Source organism: Coptis chinensis, chromosome 1, assembly GCF_015680905.1.
Source record: "Coptis chinensis isolate HL-2020 chromosome 1, ASM1568090v1, whole genome shotgun sequence".
NCBI lineage: Eukaryota > Viridiplantae > Streptophyta > Magnoliopsida > Ranunculales > Ranunculaceae > Coptis > Coptis chinensis.
Genome location: NC_141456.1, coordinates 47,137,731 through 47,156,925, shown reverse-complemented (window position 1 = coordinate 47,156,925; position 19,195 = coordinate 47,137,731). Strand labels below are relative to the sequence as shown.

General features: G+C 37.6%; 3 protein-coding genes across 3 annotated transcripts; all 3 read left to right on the top strand.

Moving 5' to 3' along the window:
* Positions 1–9,696: 9,696 nt before the first annotated feature.
* LOC147524314 (uncharacterized) lies at positions 9,697–10,971 on the top strand. The gene has a single exon (XM_086574230.1). The coding sequence runs from the start codon at positions 9,697–9,699 to the stop codon at positions 10,969–10,971; it is 1,275 nt and encodes a 424-aa protein (XP_086430356.1).
* A 68-nt stretch (positions 10,972–11,039) lies between these two features.
* On the top strand, positions 11,040–13,339 carry LOC147524313 (putative LRR receptor-like serine/threonine-protein kinase At3g47570). The gene is made up of 2 exons (XM_086563201.1): positions 11,040–12,378; positions 12,680–13,339. The coding sequence occupies exons 1-2, from the start codon at positions 11,040–11,042 to the stop codon at positions 12,871–12,873; spliced, it is 1,533 nt and encodes a 510-aa protein (XP_086419327.1). The 3' UTR covers positions 12,874–13,339.
* Positions 13,340–13,922: 583 nt separating this feature from the next.
* On the top strand, positions 13,923–15,425 carry LOC147524312 (uncharacterized). The gene has a single exon (XM_086574229.1). The coding sequence runs from the start codon at positions 13,923–13,925 to the stop codon at positions 15,423–15,425; it is 1,503 nt and encodes a 500-aa protein (XP_086430355.1).
* The last annotated feature ends 3,770 nt before the right edge of the window (positions 15,426–19,195 follow it).

Genomic DNA, 19,195 nt, shown 5'->3' with positions numbered 1-19,195 from the left:
AACACATCATGGTCAAGGTCAAACTCAACATGTCATAGTCAAAGTCAAACTGTCCTGGTCAAAGTCAAACTGTCCTGGTCAAAGTCAACAGGTCCTAGTCAAAGTCAATTCATCATTGTCAAAGTCAAACTGTCATTTCTGTGTTCGACAGGTTTAGAGTCATAGCCATGGTTCATGGCTAAGGTCAAGGGTGCATGGCTCATGGGCTCATGACCAAGGTCATGGTTCGGACCCAACTAGCCAAGCCCAAACCTTAGAACCCGAAAGTCTAAACAGTGAAAGACCCAAAGAGATCTATTTTAAGTCCAATGGACTGGTCCCAAGCAATATTAGAAACGGGCCCAAAAACTTATACTGAACAGGCCCAAAACACAATTGAGTTCTGTCCAAAAATACAAATGGGTTCGGCCCAAAAATAAAACAAAGAGAACTGGCCCAACATAACTAATGTGGTCCGAAAATTTAACCGAAATTTTCCGCCCAACTACTACTGAAATTTCGCCTAGCCACTAAAACAAAACAAGGTCGGCCCAACTAAAACAAAACCGCCCAAAACAAAACTTAAGGTTTTGGCCCAAGGCCCAAACCGAAATTCGATTCTTGTTCATCTTCCCTCCACCAACAGCCACCAAAATCCGGCCACCACTCCTCCACACAACCACCCAATCCAACCTAGCGATTTTTATGTGGGTGAAAAACCCCACGACTTTAACTCACCAAGCAACCCCCGATTTTCAGTAAACAAATCACTTCCAAATTCTTAGATCCGACCGCCATTAGTGTTCTTGGAGCTTTTCCAACCCGCCCCACAAACTCCCCACTACCACCATACATCAAACACCAACCCACAATACCACAAAGCGGTTCAAACCACGAAAATAAATACACAAAAATCAAAGTCCTCCGGTTTACAAGAATGGACGGTAATGGGCGTTAGACATTGGCCTTTGTTCAAGGCTCCCAATTGACCAACCCACCTCGACTCCAACCCCCAACAACCCATCAAACCACCCACAACAATATCAAAACAATTCAAACCACAAAAACCCACAAAACCGATTTCCCTCACCTCCAAAACTTCGACCCCGACCGCCATTGCGGCTTCACACGGCTTCCCATCCCACCAATCTATATTAAGACCACATGTAATATACATTTAACCGTCCTAACTATTCTCGGCTTTGGTTCACGCAGCCATTAACGTCTGTCGAGGTTCAATGGTTCAAAGAGAAAAACAAAGAAAAAGCGATTTCTATATCACGGTCAGAATCGCCGCTTAATGCCCATAAAACTTGGGCGGCTCGAATGTCAATTTTCCTAGACGGTTTAACCAAAATAAATTATAAAACGGTCGGAGACACTTTCGACAATAAATTAAGTAAATACTAAACCAACGAAAAATCATAATTTTAGTAGTGGTGAGAGATAAATTCTACTCACTTTGTATGAGCGACTCCAACGAATTTTTCGAGTCCGAGCCGTCACGCTCTACCCTCCAGAAATCCAGCTTTCATCTCTGCCTCCATTTTTAATATATTATTATATTCTGAACCCTATTTTCTAGGAAAAGTGTTTATATACTTGGGTCCGAAACCCAAGCCCAACACAGACTCGGGCCCAAAACCAGGCCCACATATCCCGAGTCCAATCCGACGAATTTTGAAAATAAATAATTAAATAATTTAATTAATAAATAGAAAAATACGTATTTAAAAATACGGGCGTTACAGCTATACACATCTCAAAAGAATCTCGTCCCGAGATTCAGAAGTAAAGCTATACGAACAAAAACGTTGGTTATTAACTTAGAACCTATACAAGAATGCATGTTGATTAAACTTAAACAAGATAACATGGATATTAATTATTTTGAATAATTTCAGAATATATGTCCTCATGCCATTACAAAACCTATTACAGTTTAGCTGTCTATATTAAAACAATTATTACTGTCACTTAAACGCAGGATAAATATATCATTGCTCATAAGCATGCAGTTTCTTCACACGTAGCAAACTCTACGAAAAATTTAAGATTCTACTTAACTAATCAATAATACAGGGTAAGTTCATCCCTGTATAAAACATTATGGAGTTTTCATTATCATGCATAAAAGAAAAATTAGTGTCCTAGCACACTTGAAACAAAAGTCACTCATGTCATTGATACTATAATAAAACTCTATATTTACTTTAGTCATGCTCTCAAAAATATTAAATTTAAAACAACCCTTGAATCCTAATTCATGCTTGCAACTGGATCAAATATAGCACGTATTCAAAAAAATTCATATTCATCTATCAAAATCATATAGACTGAAACCAAACAATTAAGAATACTCGAATATGCAAAAATCAATGTGAAACTAATTTAACAATATTAATCATCACATACACACGGTAATAGTTCCTCTATATACAATAATATAAAAATGTGTATACGCAAGTATACACATCTCAAAAAGAATACACGTGTATACGCAGGTATACACATTTCAAAAAGAATACACGTATATTTTATTATTATTATTATTATATTCAATCTATTTCTAACTAATCACCTCTAACATATTAATCTCTTATACTTTAAAATACTATTCATCTATTAACGTGTACGAGTGAGGCGAGATAGTTCCTCCAATACCGAGGCAATTAGTTCCTTACTCGGTACGTCACAAAACCATCAGTTAATGCAGCTCATTCATCAGTTAATGCAGCTCATTTAATATAGATTAAAATATCTTATTATTTCTTGAATAATAATATAACACTCAAATACAAAGTTCACAAACATGTTATTGCACTTAATCCATAATCCATGTGATAATGATCACCAACAATAAAACAATATTACGGCAGCACCAATCATTTTGATCAAATCCATTAATAATTAAAATATTACACATATAACTACTCCTCACATGATAAGGAAAAATAAAAGCATTTTATATGCACTCTACCAGAGTAACTAATATAAATATACACATCACACGTACAAACAAATCAAGAAAAATATTGACTCTCTTTATTTCTATATCTCTTTCATTTTCTTTGTAAAAATAAAACAACTAGCGGAAATAGTTTTGAAAATATTACTTCTTAAACACTACCCATAAACAACGATCCGAGAATCACCTAGACTCACCTAAGTCTAAGCTAACCAAATGCTCTGATACCAAATCATCACACCCCCTAATTTCGACCGAGTCGGAAAAACATTATTTGTCCCCGACCCTTCGATCTCCGAGGTGTGACGCACTCTCCACTCCCAAAAGCCCATAAACAGTTTTAAAATATGCAGATAATTAAAAAGCAATAAAAATTTTAACTTAAACAACAGTCATCTTCATTACCAAAAACAATTTACAAATGAAAATGCAAATAACCTTATCTCAACTGAAAATCTATATCACCTCAAAGGAAAACAAGGCCTATCTGGAAATGCGACGCTAACGCAAACCACAAGCAGCAACCCACCTTCTTCAACACTAAACCTGTCAAAACTTATCAACTATGTTCATTGAATGAACACACCCGATAAGCAAACATGCAAATCGGGTCAGCATTATAAAAATGCTAGTGTGAGTAGCTCTAAAACAACATATACTTATACAAATATATCCATAATCCATACGGCAGTTAGTTCCTCTACCGAGGCGCCTTAACTTTCAACGACTAATACAACATCTTTAAGTACAATAATCTAGGCAGGTAGTTCCTCCACTGAGGCGCCTTAACTTCCCACTAACCACACAACAAACTATACGCATCATAAATAAGGCATTTAGTTCCTCCACGAGGCGCCTTAGGTTATAACTAAACTACTAACCAGCCAAACATATACAATCATCTATCTAGAGATATATTATTTACCAACATATTACCATAATTATATTAGTTTAGACTTTCTTTGTGTGTCCCTAAAATCACGTCGTATCTATGTCTTACCTAGTTTCCCTGGCTACCACAATCGCAACCCAACGCCGAACATGTACATCCACATGCCTCCCTTACATAATGAGCCACTCCGTGCGTAACCACCACGAAATGAGATGCCGCACACCGTAAATCCTCACACGGAAGCCAAATCTATGTAAGCACCGCCACCACTATTCGGCATAAAATATTGCGCATCATCGTTCTATTTTGCGAACGGAATAATCAAGCCACTATTAAATTTCGCCCGGGGGGGTCCGAAGGCCATTCAGATTAACTGAAACGCCGGAAGGGCCAATCACATGAGTTGTGGTAGTCGGGTTCTAGGATTTTCGTTCGTAATTTATTCAGTGTCATACATTAATGACTCATAATCATATCTACTATATCACGTGCAGGTCAATTGCCTTATTGCACTATGCCACAATATATAGAAATATCTCAATTATATCTCATAGTCACTTTCATTCTTTCACGTGCCAATATATTATTGCACTACGCCACAATCCCGTGGGCAAATATTCACCGATACTATATTAGCATCTCACATATAAAATAATGGAGTGTATATACATTTCTCCAAGATATTGCATTAATATAACTATCCCAGCATATTATATCATGTCACAATGCTTCAACGTATCGCATACATCTTTATTATAACGTATTAGGAATATAATGTCTCCTAACACCTCAATATCGTCACGTGTCAAAAATACACAACATCAATGTCAAATATTTCTTAGATAATGACAACCAAATATATACTAGCTTCCACAGCATTTTATTACTATATGTGTCCATATAATATACACATAAAACATAGCACAAATAAATCATCCATCCCAATCCACAATCAAAGCCCAATATATATAAGCTTTACACACTACTCACGTCAAATCTAAATTAGATAATGACAAACCAAGTTATACAATCTCAACAATATTTTATTTCTATATTTATCCATATAATCAAATATGTGAAAAATTGGAAAAGTCAACATTCCCAGTCAACGGTCAACAGTCAAAAGTCAACGGTCAAAGGTCAACACATCATGGTCAAGGTCAAACTCAACATGTCATAGTCAAAGTCAAACTGTCCTGGTTAAAGTCAAACTGTCCTGGTCAAAGTCAACAGGTCCTGGTCAAAGTCAATTCATCATTGTCAAAGTCAAACTGTCGTTTCCGTGTTCGACAGGTTTAGAGTCGTAGCCATGGTTCATGGCTAAGGTCAAGGGTGCATGGCTCATGGGCTCATGACCAAGGTCATGGTTCGGACCCAACTGGCCAAGCCCAAACCTTAGAACCCGAAAGTCTAAACAGTGAAAGACCCAAAGAGATCTATTTTAAGTCCAATGGACTGGTCCCAAGCAATATTAGAAACGGGCCCAAAACTTATCTTGAGCAATGGCCCAAAACACAATTGAGTTCGGTCCAAAAATACAAATGGGTTCGGCCTAAAAATAAAACAAAGAGAACTGGCCCAACATAACTAATGTGGTCCGAAAATTTAACTGAAATTTCGGCCTAGCCACTAAAACAAAACAAGGTCGGCCCAACTAAAACAAAAACCGGCCCAAAACAAAACTTAAGGTTTTGGCCCAAGGCCCAAACCGAAATTCAGTTACTTTTCATCTTCCCCTCCACCAACAGCCACCAAAATCCGGCCACCACTCCTCCACACAACCACCCAATCCAACCTAGCGATTTTTATGTGGGTGAAAAACCCCACGACTTTAACTCACTTTGCCAACCCCCGATTTCCGATAAAACAAATCACTTACAAATTCTTAGATCCGACCGCCATTAGTGTTCTTGGAGCTTTTCCAACCCCCACAAACTCCCCACTACCACCATACATCAAACACCAACCCACAATACCACAAAACAGTTCAAACACAGAAAATAAATACACAAAAATCAAAGTCCTCAGTTTTACAGTAATGGACGTTCGGCGCCATTGACGCCTGTTCAAGGCTCCCAACAGCCCAACCACCGTACTCCAACCCCCAACAACCCATCAAACCACCCACAACAATATCAAAACAATTCAAACCACAAAAAAACCCACAAAAACCGATTTCCCTCACCTCCAAAACTCGACCCCGACCGCCATTGCCGCTGTTCACAGCTTCCCATCCCACCAATCTATATTAAGACCACCTGTAATATACATTTAACCGTCCTAACTATTCTCTGGCTTTGGTTCACGCAGCCATTAACGTCTGTCGAGGTTCAACAGTTCAAACAGAGAAAACAAAGAAAAAACGATTTCTATATCCTGGGCTGTAACTGCCCTTAATGCCCATAAAACTTGGACAGCTCAATGTCAATTTTCCTAGATAGTTTAACCAAAATAAATTATAAAACTGGTCGGAGACACTCGACAGTAAATTCGTAAATACTAAACCGACGAAAAATCATAATTTTAGTAGTGGTGAGAGATAAATTCTACTCACCTGTATGAACAGCTCCAACGAATTTTTCCGAGTCCGAGCCGTCACGCTCCACCCTCCAGAAATCCAGCTTTCATCTCTGCCTCCATTTTTAATATATTATTATATTCTGAACCCTATTTTCTAGGAAAAGTGTTTATATACTTGGGTCCGAAACCCAAGCCCAACACAGACTCGATCCCAAAACCAGGCCCACGTATCCCGAGTCCAATCCGACGAATTTTGAAAATAAATAATTAAATAATTTAATTAATAAATAGAAAAATACGTATTTAAAAATACGGGACGTTACAAGACTACAATAAAAACACTTATTAGCTTCCTTGATCTAATCCATGATGTCTATTATACAGGATGGACGTAGAAGAACCGGAAATAAACGGTTAAAGTTCAATAAGATAGAAATGAAATTTAGATTAATATTGTTCCATTTTTAATTTTTTCACAGGTAAGTCAGTTCCATTCTTTATTTTCAGGCTCAAAGTAAGAATTGAGATGAAAGAGGAGAAAGAGTAAACCCCCCTTTCAGGGCTTGGTATCAACTATGTCGTAAGGTCATCGAGCCTCCATCGACTTGAAGCCTACCTCGAGGCAGGCAGCCTTGAAGGAAGGCTAGAAGAGCCTAAGCATTTCAAAGTGGAATACCCGTTGTGCACTAATGTGACTGTACTAATGTGCAGTCAGTTGGAGCAAGATGTTCGTCTGCATATGTAAAGGCCTACATGGGTATTCAGTGGAATATAGGGGGCAATGGATGGTGCCAAGGGAATGATAAGAGAAGCGATTGGAGAGAAGCTTCATGTTTCTTCTTCCTCTCCATCAGGCACAATTATTTATATTGCAAACTTGGGATGTTCAGTAGGACAGAATACATTCCTTGCAATACAGACCATAGCATAAGCCATATAATGCATATTTCAATCGCAAGGCCTTGGCCCTCAAACCCCTGAGTTTCAAGTATTCTTTAGTGATCAAGTCTCAGATGACTTCAACAAACTTTTCACTTCCCTTTCTCCCAAAAGACAATATTTTGCAGCAGCAGTACCCGGTTATTTTTACTCTTGCCTTTTTCCCGAGTCTCTCCATTTTATTTACTGTTCATATTCACTTCAATGGCTCTCGAAAGTACCAAAAGAAATCTAATGAAACAAATCAAGGATGCTATGATTAGTGCTACTGGATTCTTTCAATGTTGAATGTGCCCAATCTAATTGCATATGTTGACACATTGCGAGGTATGGTTTCAGACTAAAGTTTTCTGGACTAAAGTTTTCTTTTGAAGTTGGTGGTAAGGTTTTGTTGGGGATTTTTCTGGTCAGCTTATGTGTGTTTTTTGTTGTTTGGTTTGCTAATATTGGGATTCGTTATAGGTGGTGTTACAATGTACTATCTTGATGAATAACAGATTCACATATCAGATAACCTTAACTTCGATTATACCAAGAGTATTATTTCCATCATCATGTCTTGCCCAAGCGTGTCATGTGGCTTGAATTGTAAAGAGAATATTGAACTTGAAAAATATGTAGGATCGCGTGTTATTGCTCCTAATCAGAATTTGAATCTTGCTATTTCGTTGAAGTTGCCAAAGTTAGATTACAATCAGAAACTTGGAGATTCCAAGTATATACATTTGAATCACTTTAAAAAATGTTAGATGTTTTACGTTCTATGTGTAGTGATTTTGTTGTCTGCCTGTAGATCTAAGTTTTATGTGCTTTTCGTGCTTATGCTAGTTTCGTTGTCTTGTTGCATTCCATCATGTTGGGAACAACTTTCCTTGGAAAGACTACAAAGGACCCTTATCAAAACTTTGGTTCTTTGATTCTTAATTGTACACCATGGTTGTTCATTATATATGTGTGTCTGACTTAATGACTTATCAACCAATGTTGTGTGTATAGGTTAAGGTGAACCTCTTACCGACTGATGGTGAAGTTACTGCCAGTCCAAGCTACCCATGTTGATCTACATGGTGGGTGTTAGCAACTATTTTTATCTATTAAACACGGTGGCATATATTAAACACGGTGGGTGTTCCATTATTTATTTTCAAGTTTAACAAAAGAATTGAGATTAAGGCAAATACTTTCGGTGGACTCTCGGTGCTTGGATAGATCGTGAGATAACTTAGGCAGATGAAAAATTATTGTTAATATATAGAAGATGAGAAGCACAATTCGATTGCTAATAGAATTTGTTATCTATTTGTCGTACGGATTCGATTGCTAATAGAATTTGTTCTAATAATATTTAATAGATTGTGATGTTATCTATCTACAGAGTTTTAGTGGAGAGATGAATCTACGTGGGAGTCTACAGAGTTTTAGTGGAGAGATGAGTCTACGTGGGAGAGCTCTGTTATAAGAAATTCCCACCTAGGATTGTGATTGCCACCTCAGGTGGACTCTGCTTTAATATAGAGAGATGTGATGTGATGTGATGTGATATAGAGAGAGGTGATAGTAGATATCAAAAGATGAGGGTAAAATTGGAAAATCAAAAGTCCACAGGGTTGACGATTCACTATAGATCATCAAATATTTTTTTATAGAAGATATAAGCTTCCCAAGACCATTAAGAGAAGGACGGTTAACTTAAAAACCTTTACATGGCCGGCCTTGAGAGTGACATGCCAAATATTATTTTTCCTCTCCCTATGATCTGTCCTATATATGTTACTTTCTTAGCTATAAACATTGTTAAACAATGAGGACTCATAATCGGTAATAAGGCGCTTTTTTCCTATCAAATTCACGCATTGTTGACCAATAATTTATTATTTTTGTACAAATCCCTTCTTATACGATCAAATCATGAGCATTATTATTGTCATTTCGTACCCTTTAATTTATGCTGGAGAAAAAAAAACAGGTAATCACTTGATGGGAGACTGACCATAAAATATTTGTGTGGAATCCGTAACAAGTATATTTGTGTTTACATTCCTAAGTTCTCCTTTGCACATAATTTCTTATGTATTAAAAAATTGTCTAATTCTTATATTCAGTCAAGAAAAGACTTTGATCAGTTCAAACTTACATAATCATGGGCAGAGGAAACAACCGGTTATAAGGTAATACATAATAAAAATGTAATTAATGTCGATGTTGCTAGTGACACCCAAGCACAAATTCTTTATCATATGTAGATTTTTAAAAATTGTTAAGCTTCATTCGAATCAAAGAGATACATTTTTTTTTCTCGAACATTTCTCCTCTCCCTATGATGTTACCTATATCTTCCTTAGTTGGTTAACTACCTTTTAATATCGTACCTCTCCTTCTTCATTCGGCTTTGGCAGTTATGACTTCAACGCCAAAATCCCCCTTACTCAATAACCTTAATCTAAGGATCTTCCTATTCTGTTTACTGAACCAATTATTGCTACACATAGAAGGCTCAAGCAACGAGACTGACCTTGTCTCTTTAATAGCCATTAAAGATCGAATACATGGAGGCTTAAGCTCATGGAATCAATCTGTCCATTTCTGCCAATGGCAGGGTATTACATGCATCAAGCGTCTTGATCAAAGGGTCATTCCACTTGACCTTTTTAATCAGAGTTTAGTGGGCAACATTTCACCGCATATTGGCAACCTTAGTTTTCTTCGCTTCATTGACCTCCGAAACAACAAACTCTATGGAGAAATCCCACAAGAAATTGGTCACTTGTTTCGTCTTCGACATCTTAATATCACCAACAATATTTTTGGAGGTGATATCCCGGTTAGTCTAACGCGATGTAGTGACCTCGAGATCTTGGACTTGAGTCTGAACAATCTCTCTGGCATTATTCCTACACAACTTGGTACATTATCTAATCTTGTTGTTTTGTCTCTTCGAAGCAACAATCTAATTGGACAGATCCCACCTTCCTTGGGTAATCTTTCTTCTCTCCAATCATTTTCAATAGGAGAAAATAGTTTGGAGGGAAGTATTCCAGATACTATTGGTAAATTGTCAAAATTAACATTTTTCGTTCTTCCTATTAATCGATTGTCTGGTGAAGTTCCACAATCAATTTACAATATCTCATCTATAGTTCTCTTCGGAATCTCCCGCAACTTATTCACTGGTACTCTTCCACTAGATATTGACAACACTTTTCCTAATCTCCTTCGTCTTACTGCGGGCGGAAATCAACTTTCAGGGTCTATTCCAATGTCATTTGCTAATGCTTCTAAGCTCGGACAATTAGATTTAGTTGAAAACAATTTCACTGGAAATGTTCCGACCAATTTGGGAGCTTTGCAAAATCTCTATTATTTAAATCTGGGTGGTAATAATCTTGGAAGAGGAGAAGCTCATGATTTGAGTTTTATCACTTCTTTGACCAACTCAAGTAACCTGAACATTCTGGGTCTGGACACTAATAACTTTGGAGGTGTTTTACCCAATTCTACATCCAACCTCTCCTCCCAAATTACCTTGTTGTGGTTAGGAGGAAATCAAATATCAGGTTTCATCCCTGAAGGGATTGGGAACCTTGTCAACATGATCGGATTAGGACTTGAAGTAAATCATTTTAGTGGCAGTATTCCATATTCTATTGGAAAGATCAGGCATTACAAAGATTGATTTTGAATTCAAACAACTTGTCTGGATTCATCCCACCTTCTGTTGCGAACCTCACTCGGTTATCATATATGGGTCTAGAATATAACAGATTGGAAGGAAGCATTCCTTCAACTTTTGGTGGTTTTCAATATCTACAAGCACTATACCTCCGCGAAAACAACCTAACCGGTACCATACCTCCACAAATCTTTGGTATTTCTTCCTTGTTAATTATGCTTGACTTATCTCAAAATTATTTCTCAGGTTCCCTACCTCTAGAAGTAGGTAACCTAGAAACTCTAGTAGAACTCGACGTCTCTGGAAATAAGTTAGTTGGGGAATTACCTAGTCCTCTTGGTAACTGTTTAAGTATGGAAAACCTTCACCTGGACAACAACTTGTTCGTAGGAACAATTCCGCAGTCCTTTAGTTCCTTAAAGAATCTCTTATACCTTGACGTATCAAGGAACAACTTGTCTGGTCGTATTCCAACATATTTGGAGAGCTTTCCATATCTCCAAAGATTGAATGTGTCCTTTAACAAATTTGATGGCGAGGTACCAATGGAAGGAATATTTAAAAACACAACTTCGACTTCAGTAGCTGGAAATTTCAGGCTTTGTGGGGGTGTTCAAGAACTGAAACTTCCGAAATGTCAAATTCAAGATACCAAAAAACAAGGAAGGTCTCTTGCTTTCAAACTAGCAATTGCACTCAGTATTGCCTTCTTTTTGGTTTTGGTGTCATGTTTCCTCATTCTTTATTTGAAAAGAATGCCGAAACAAAGAGTTTCTTCGCCGTCATCAATGCAAAATCAACATTTGAAGGTTTCTTATAGAGATCTGTTTCACGCTACTAGCGGTTTTTCTCCAACTAACATTATTGGCTCAGGTAGTTTTGGGCGTGTCTTTAAAGGAATTCTCCAGCAAGATGAAATGATTGTTGCAGTTAAGGTTTTCAACCTCCGCCACAAAGGTGCTTCAAAAAGTTTCATGGTCAAGTGTGAATCATTGCGAAACATCTGCCACAGAAATCTTGTTAAGATCCTAACTTCTTGTTCTTGTACGGATTTCGAAGGTAATGATTTCAAAGCACTAGTTTTTCAGTTCATGCCCAATAGAAGTTTAGAAAAGTGGTTGCGTCAAGACATTGATGGACAAGATGATCACTCAAGAAAGCTGAACCTACATCAAAGACTAAACATCGCTGTTGATGTTGCTTCTGCTCTTAAATATCTTCATCACGAGTGCCATGTTTCAGTCATTCATCGTGATCTAAAGCCAAGCAAAGTTCTTCTTGACAACGATATGGTGGCTCATGTGAGTGATTTTGGTTTGGCAAAGCTTCTTTCAGGGCTAATGGAGCATCCATTTGATAATCAGAGTGCTTCAATTTGCGTAAAGGGAACTATTGGTTATGCTGCTGCACGTAAAGATGCTAACACGTACACAACTCTAAAACTTACTCAATAGTCCTTTAGTGTATTGTGTTCATCAGTCATTATACTTGTGCTGGTGAATACAAGTAACATTTTATTAGTTGTTAGCTTAAATCATATAAGTTTAGTGACTTTGGTCTTTGGCAAAGTTATTTAGTGATTGACTGTTCAATTTAGAAGCTGTTTACGCTCCTACAGTTCTGTTGTACCACATCCTATTTTATCTGTTCTAGCCGTAAATAATTTTACTGACGAATATGTTTCTTCATTTGGTGGATTTATAAACTGCAGAATATGGTATGGGTGGTGAGGCATCTACACATGGTGATATTTATAGTTATGGAATTATGGTATTGGAAATGTTCATAGGAAAGACGCCCACCGATGAAATGTTTAAAGATGGTTTGAACCTTCATAACTATGCTAGCAATGCTTTGCCCGATCGTGTTCTACATACAGATTTTGGATCCAGTACTTCTGTCTGAAGAAGATGAAACGGTAGGACATACTAATAACAACAGAAATCAAAGTGAGAGAAGAACTAAACTTCTAGAGTGTGTGGGTGCTATAATTAGAATAGGAGTTGTATGTTCAGTAGAATCGCCAGCGGAACGAATGGAAGATATTGTAGTAGGCAAATATCGTACCTATAAACATGTTCGTTTTGATATTTTAAAACTCGAGATATTGGCATAAATCTCGCCAATATCTCGGTAAATCTCGTGGGTGTTCAAATTATGTTGCAGGTAGAAAGCGGGAAACAAGAAAGAAAGGCAAGGGACACCTATCAAAGATTGACTGGGTCCAGGCCAAATGAGGACACTATATAAAGACTAGAAGAGCATCAGAAAGGGATTCATGTTTTCATTCAATCCAGATTCTAAAAAACTGTAAAAATAGGAGAGAGAAAGAGAGATTGTAAACATTTATTGCCAATCAATAAAAGTTTGATTCAATTCATCTTCTTTATTCACTCTTCTCATTCATTCTTATTCATTAGTAAGATTGTGTGATCTTAGAATACTTAAGAAAAGTGTTCTTAGACATCACATTGGCGCCATCTGTGCATCGAAGACAAGAAAAACTTTGCTTTTCTTTTTCTTCGATCAAGAATCCGAAGTGTTTCTTTGAATTTGAGTGAAAGAAGTGTGAAAAAGGAGTGAGAAGTGGATTATAATGGCTCCCAAGAAGAAAGCAAATAGATAACGATGATCAATCACATACAAGGAATACAAGAACTTCTGTAAGTTGGAGGTTACAGGAAGAAAATATTGAGGGTGAAGTTTCACTTCAGGAAGTATTGAAAAGATTGAAAGAGGTGGAAAGATTGAATGTTGTTTTACTTAAAGAGAACCAAGAGATGAAGAAGGGAGGTCTAAGTAATGCAGTAAGAGATCTTCATGAGAAAGACGAGGAGGAATGTAGTTCGAAGTCGGGTAGTCATTATACTGGAAAGGAATAAACAAGAAAGGAAAGAGTTGCCGAAGTATCTCTAATATCGGAAATTCCGATACCACAACCTATCACAAAGGAGATGATACAAGATATGATGATAAAGCAACTGGGAAATCAAGGGCTCGAGAAGACTTCAGCATCAATAAGAAAGTTAGCGGATGATGTGAGTAGAAATCTAATACATCAAAGTATTAAGTTGATGCCTGTTTTGCCGAAGTTTAAGTTACCTAAGTTCACACAATATGATGGATCGTTGGATCCGATGGACCATCTTTTCGTATATCGTCATCAGTTTTTGATATATAAGGGAACTGCATTTTTGGATTCATTGTTATGCAAATCTCTTTCTTCAAGTTTAAAGGGAAAGGCGTTAAAGTGGTTCTGTTCTTTACAAGATGGTTCAATATCAAGTTATAGGGAGATTGAAGAAAAATTTCTGACCAACTATGGCTATCAGCGAGTAAAACCGAAGCAGGTATCGGCTTTGTTCCAATTAAAGCAGGGAAAGAAGGAATCTCTAAAAGGATTCTTGTCACGATTCAAGGCAGAGGCGCAGCTAGTAGAACATTTGGATGAATCTGAAATGACGGTAGTAATGGCCTTTCAGACAGGGCTCATTCCTGCGTCCGATATGCACAAGTATATGCTTCGAAAAGAGATTAAAACTCTTAGAGAGCTATATGATAAAGCCGAGAAAGACGTGCAAGTTGAAGAAGGTATTTTATCAGCTTTAATTCAACCTGTGTTGCAAGTATCTGAGGCAAGCAATTCAGCGAAAGAAGAGACCCATCATAAATCCGAAAAGCAAAAGGCGAATGATTCTTACTTAAAAGCTGACGGTCAATCTTCACAAAAGAAGAAGTTCGAAAGGTCATTAAGAGAAGAGTTGGACCCATCCAATTATATCGCTATTAATACTACATTAAAAGACATTTTGAAAAGGGTAGGGAAAGAGCCTTACTTCCAACATCCGACTCATAAACCTCGGGAGATAGAAGATAAATCTTTCTGTAATTTTCATAAGGTGAAGAATCATGAGACAAACAAATGTCTTCAATTGCTCAGGGAAGTGGATCGATTAATGAGAGAGAGAAAGCTCAAGGAGTTTAGAGCTGATGCCAGACCAGAGGTGGCGGCGGTGATGAATGATAAGCCTTTAGGGGTAATTAACATGATATATAAGGGAGTTATTCCACAGAAGAAGATCATAAGGGACAAAATTCGAAAGATATCGACGGTCAAAGAGGTGCTGGAAGTCAATGTGGAACCAATCCCAGTAGACCCTGCTCTCATATTGGCAAGTATACCTGGAGCTATTATGTTTGTACCTGACAATCTATCGAAGGTAATGTTACCTCATGACAATGCTTTGCTAATCACTTTAAGGATATCAGGGTATGATGTCCAAAAGATATTGGTCGATTGTGGCAATTCAGTAAATATTTTATTTTGGAAAGCATATACCGATATCGGATTTGATGAATCCCATTTGAAAGAACCACAGTTCAATTTGTATGGTTTTAATGGAACCTCAACAAGACCAGCAGGCGAAGTCAAATTGCCAGTAAGGGCAGGTCCATAGACCATTATGACTAAATTCATAGTCATAAAGCATCATTTAGATCACAATGCTATTGTGGGAAGGAAATGGATACATGCTATGAGAGCAGTTCCGAGCACTTTTTATCAAGTTATCAAATTTCCGACAGCATATGGGCCACATGAGATAAGAGGAGACCAGTCGGAATCCGAGAAGTGCAATTTTGTTATTGTGAAGGGTATGATGAAAGAAAAGCAAGTAGAAACTGGGGGCGTCTCGGAAGTCGCCAGATAGCAATTAATGGAAAATTCAGTTCCAAAGTCCGATAGTAAAAGTCGTCAGGAGGAAGTTCAGTTTACATCAGAAGCGAAAATAGAGTCTGATATAATCCTAAGTAAGACAATGGAAGAAGTGCAGAAGATCAATATTGGACAAAACAATGAAAGTTGTTTCACTTTCATTGGAACAGAGTTGAGTTCAGAAATCAAGAGTGATTTAATTGAGTTTCTAAAGGAGAATAAAGATGTATTTGCTTGGTCAATGGCTGATCTTCCTGGTATTAACCCTCAGATATGTTCCCATAAATTGAATATGCGAGAAGGAGCAATCCCAGTTCATCAGCGTCATAGAAGGGTTAGGCCAATGTACGCGCTAGCAATACAAAATGAAATTCAGAAAATGCTGGAATGTGGAATCATTAAAGAGATTGATAATTCAGAATGGGTTGCAAACATTGTGGTTGTTCCGAAAAAGAATGGCAAGGTTCGTATATGTGTGGATTTTACAGATGTTAATAAGCAATGCCTGAAAGATTACTATCCGATGCCTAGAATTGATGAATTGGTGGATAGGACAGCTAGATTCGAATTGTTGAGTTTTTACGATGGTCATTCTGGGTATTTTTAGATTGTTATGTCAATATTAGATCAATTGAAAACAGCATTCGTGGTTGAAGGGGGTCTTTATTGTTTCATTAGAATGTCATTCTGATTGAAGAATGCTGGGGCGACATATCAGCGGTTGGTCGAAAAGATGTTCAAACATCTGATTAAACATATTGTGGAAGTATATATAGATGATATGGTCATCAAATCAAAGAAGGCGTCTAACCATGTTCAAGATTTAAATACGGTGTTCCAGATATTCCGACAGTTTAATATGAAGCTTAACCCTGAGAAATGTACTTTCGGGGTAAGTTCAGGAAAATTCCTCGGATATATTGTCACAAAACGAGAAATTGATGTTAACCTAGATCAGATTCGAGCTATCCAACAGATGCCTTCACCCAGCACAAGGAAGCAGATTCAAAAGCTTATAGGAAGAATTGCAGCGTTGAATAGGTTTATATCTCAAACTTCTGATAGATGTAAACCTTTATTCAAATTGTTGAAGAAGAATATAAAATTTGTATGGGATGACAAATGCGAACTCGCATTCACCGAGTTAAAAAAGTATCTGCAAGAAGTACCAACTTTGATAAAACCAGAAGAAGGCGATACGCTGTTCTTATGCCTCGCAATCTCGGATTTTGCTATAAGCTCAGTACTAGTCAAAGTGGAAGACGGAGTTGAGATGCATGTGTATTTTCAATCTAAAACAATGCTTGAAGCTGAAACTCGATACTCAATGTTAGAAAAGTATGCATTAGCTCTCTTATATTCTACTCAAAGGTTAAAGCCTTATTTTCAGTCCCATTCAGTAGTAGTAATGACAAATCTTCCTTTGAAGCAAACTTTAGCTAAGACAGCTAAGTCGGGGAGAATGGCGAAGTGGTCAGTTCTTATTGATGAGTTTGGGATTGAATATAAAAATAGAATATCGGAGAAAAGCCAAGTTTTGGCTGACTTCTTAGCAGATTTTCCTGCTGAAGATGAAGAATGGAAAGCTGAAGAAGAGAATCTTTTATTGGTACAAGAGAGTGATAATGCAATGGATGAGGATGATCCTTGGGTAGGAAAAAAGGGATGGAGACTTTTGTAGATGGGTCATCAAGGCAAAAGGGATGTGGGATCGGCGCTGTGCTGGTAACTCCAGAAAACCAAAGAATCAAGACAGCAGTTACGTTAGGTTTTCACGATAATAATGAAGCCGAAAGTCACGAGCTCTAATAACAGGTTTGGAGATGGCTAAATCGTTAAATGTCAAAGACTTATCGGTTTTCAGTGATTCACAGTTGGTGGTAAGCCAGATCAATGGAGGAGATGCAGTAAAATGTGATAACATGATAGATTATCTAAATTTGGTAAGGATGAAGTTCAAGGATTTCAGGAATATTGTTTTTCAGCATCTCGATAGGGGTGAGAACCGACATACTAATGCATTGGCATATGTGGCTGCGATGCTCGAAAATGAGGAAGGGCGATTGTTGCATATAGGGATTCCACAAATTCTGAGTATTAATATAAGACACACAGAGATAATGGAAATAGATGCACTGGGGGCGTCATGGATGAGCAATTATGTGCTATTTCTATCACAGGGAATGTTGCCAGCAGATAAGAATGAGGCTAGAAGGATAAAAGGAGGAGCTGAAAGATATCTACTAATAGATGATCAGTTATATCAGAAAAATCCAGGGGGACCACATTTAAAATGTGTATCGGCAGAAGATTCTCATAAAATTATTGCAGAAATGCATGAAGGAGAATGTGGTAATCATTCGGCAGGAAGATCGTTGGCTTCTAAGATTGCAAGGCAGGGGTATTTTTGGCCACAAATGAGGCGAGATTGTTTGCGATATGCAAAAAAGTGTAGTCAGTGTCAGAAACATGGACATGCCATTCATGTGCCAGCAGAGCAGTTACATTGTGTTTCGAACCCATGGTCGTTCGCGTTATGGGGGATGGACATTGTAGGGCCTCTCGTACCTGGAAGAGGAAAGAAGAGATTCATCTTAGCAGTAACTGACTATTTTACTAAGTGGGTAGAAGCGATAGCTTTGCAGCATGTTAAGGAGCAGGACATTATTGGGTTTTTGTTTGAAACGGTGGTTTGCCGATATGGGTTGCCGCATGCTATTATATTGGATAATGGACCTCAATTAATTGGGGGAAAAGTGAAAGATTTTTTGGAATCCTATCAGATCAAGAACTTTACATCGACACCTTATTATGCTCAAGGGAATGGGCAGGCAGAAGCAACGAATAAGACCATTATGGACAACATCAAAAAGAAGCTGGAAGATAAGAAAAGCTTGTGGGTTGATGAGTTAAATAGTGTGTTGTGGGCATACAGAACAACCCCTAGAGTAGCAACAGGAGAATCACCATTTATGTTAGCTTATGGGATGGAAGCTGTAACTCCAGTTGAGATGGTAGTGTCGACATCAAGGACAATGCTTGTAGAAAAAGGATTGAATAATCAGGGGATGCAGGCAGAGATCTTAAATTTAGAAGACAGAAGGGAGCAAGCAAGAATGAGGCTTAATTCTTATCATAGGCAGCTCATAAAAGCATTTAATAAGAAAGTAAAAGAAAGAAGCTTCCAGGAAGGTGACCTAGTGCTGAAAAAGGTTACACAGGCGACAAAAGGAAAAGGAGCTGGGAAGTTATCGGCGAATTGGGAAGATCCATACATTGTCCACAAAGTGGGAGTAAATGGAGCATATTATCTAAAGAAAGCTGATGGGGAAGTGTTAGCAAAACCTCAGAATGTCAGTAATCTGAAGGTATTCTATCAATAATGTAAAGGTATTTCTATCAAATTTCATGAGCAATTAAGATGTGTAGCATGAATTTTCAATTCAATATAAAGGGATTCAAGTTTCAAATTTCATTTATATATATATGGTGTTAGCATGTGGTAAAAATCTG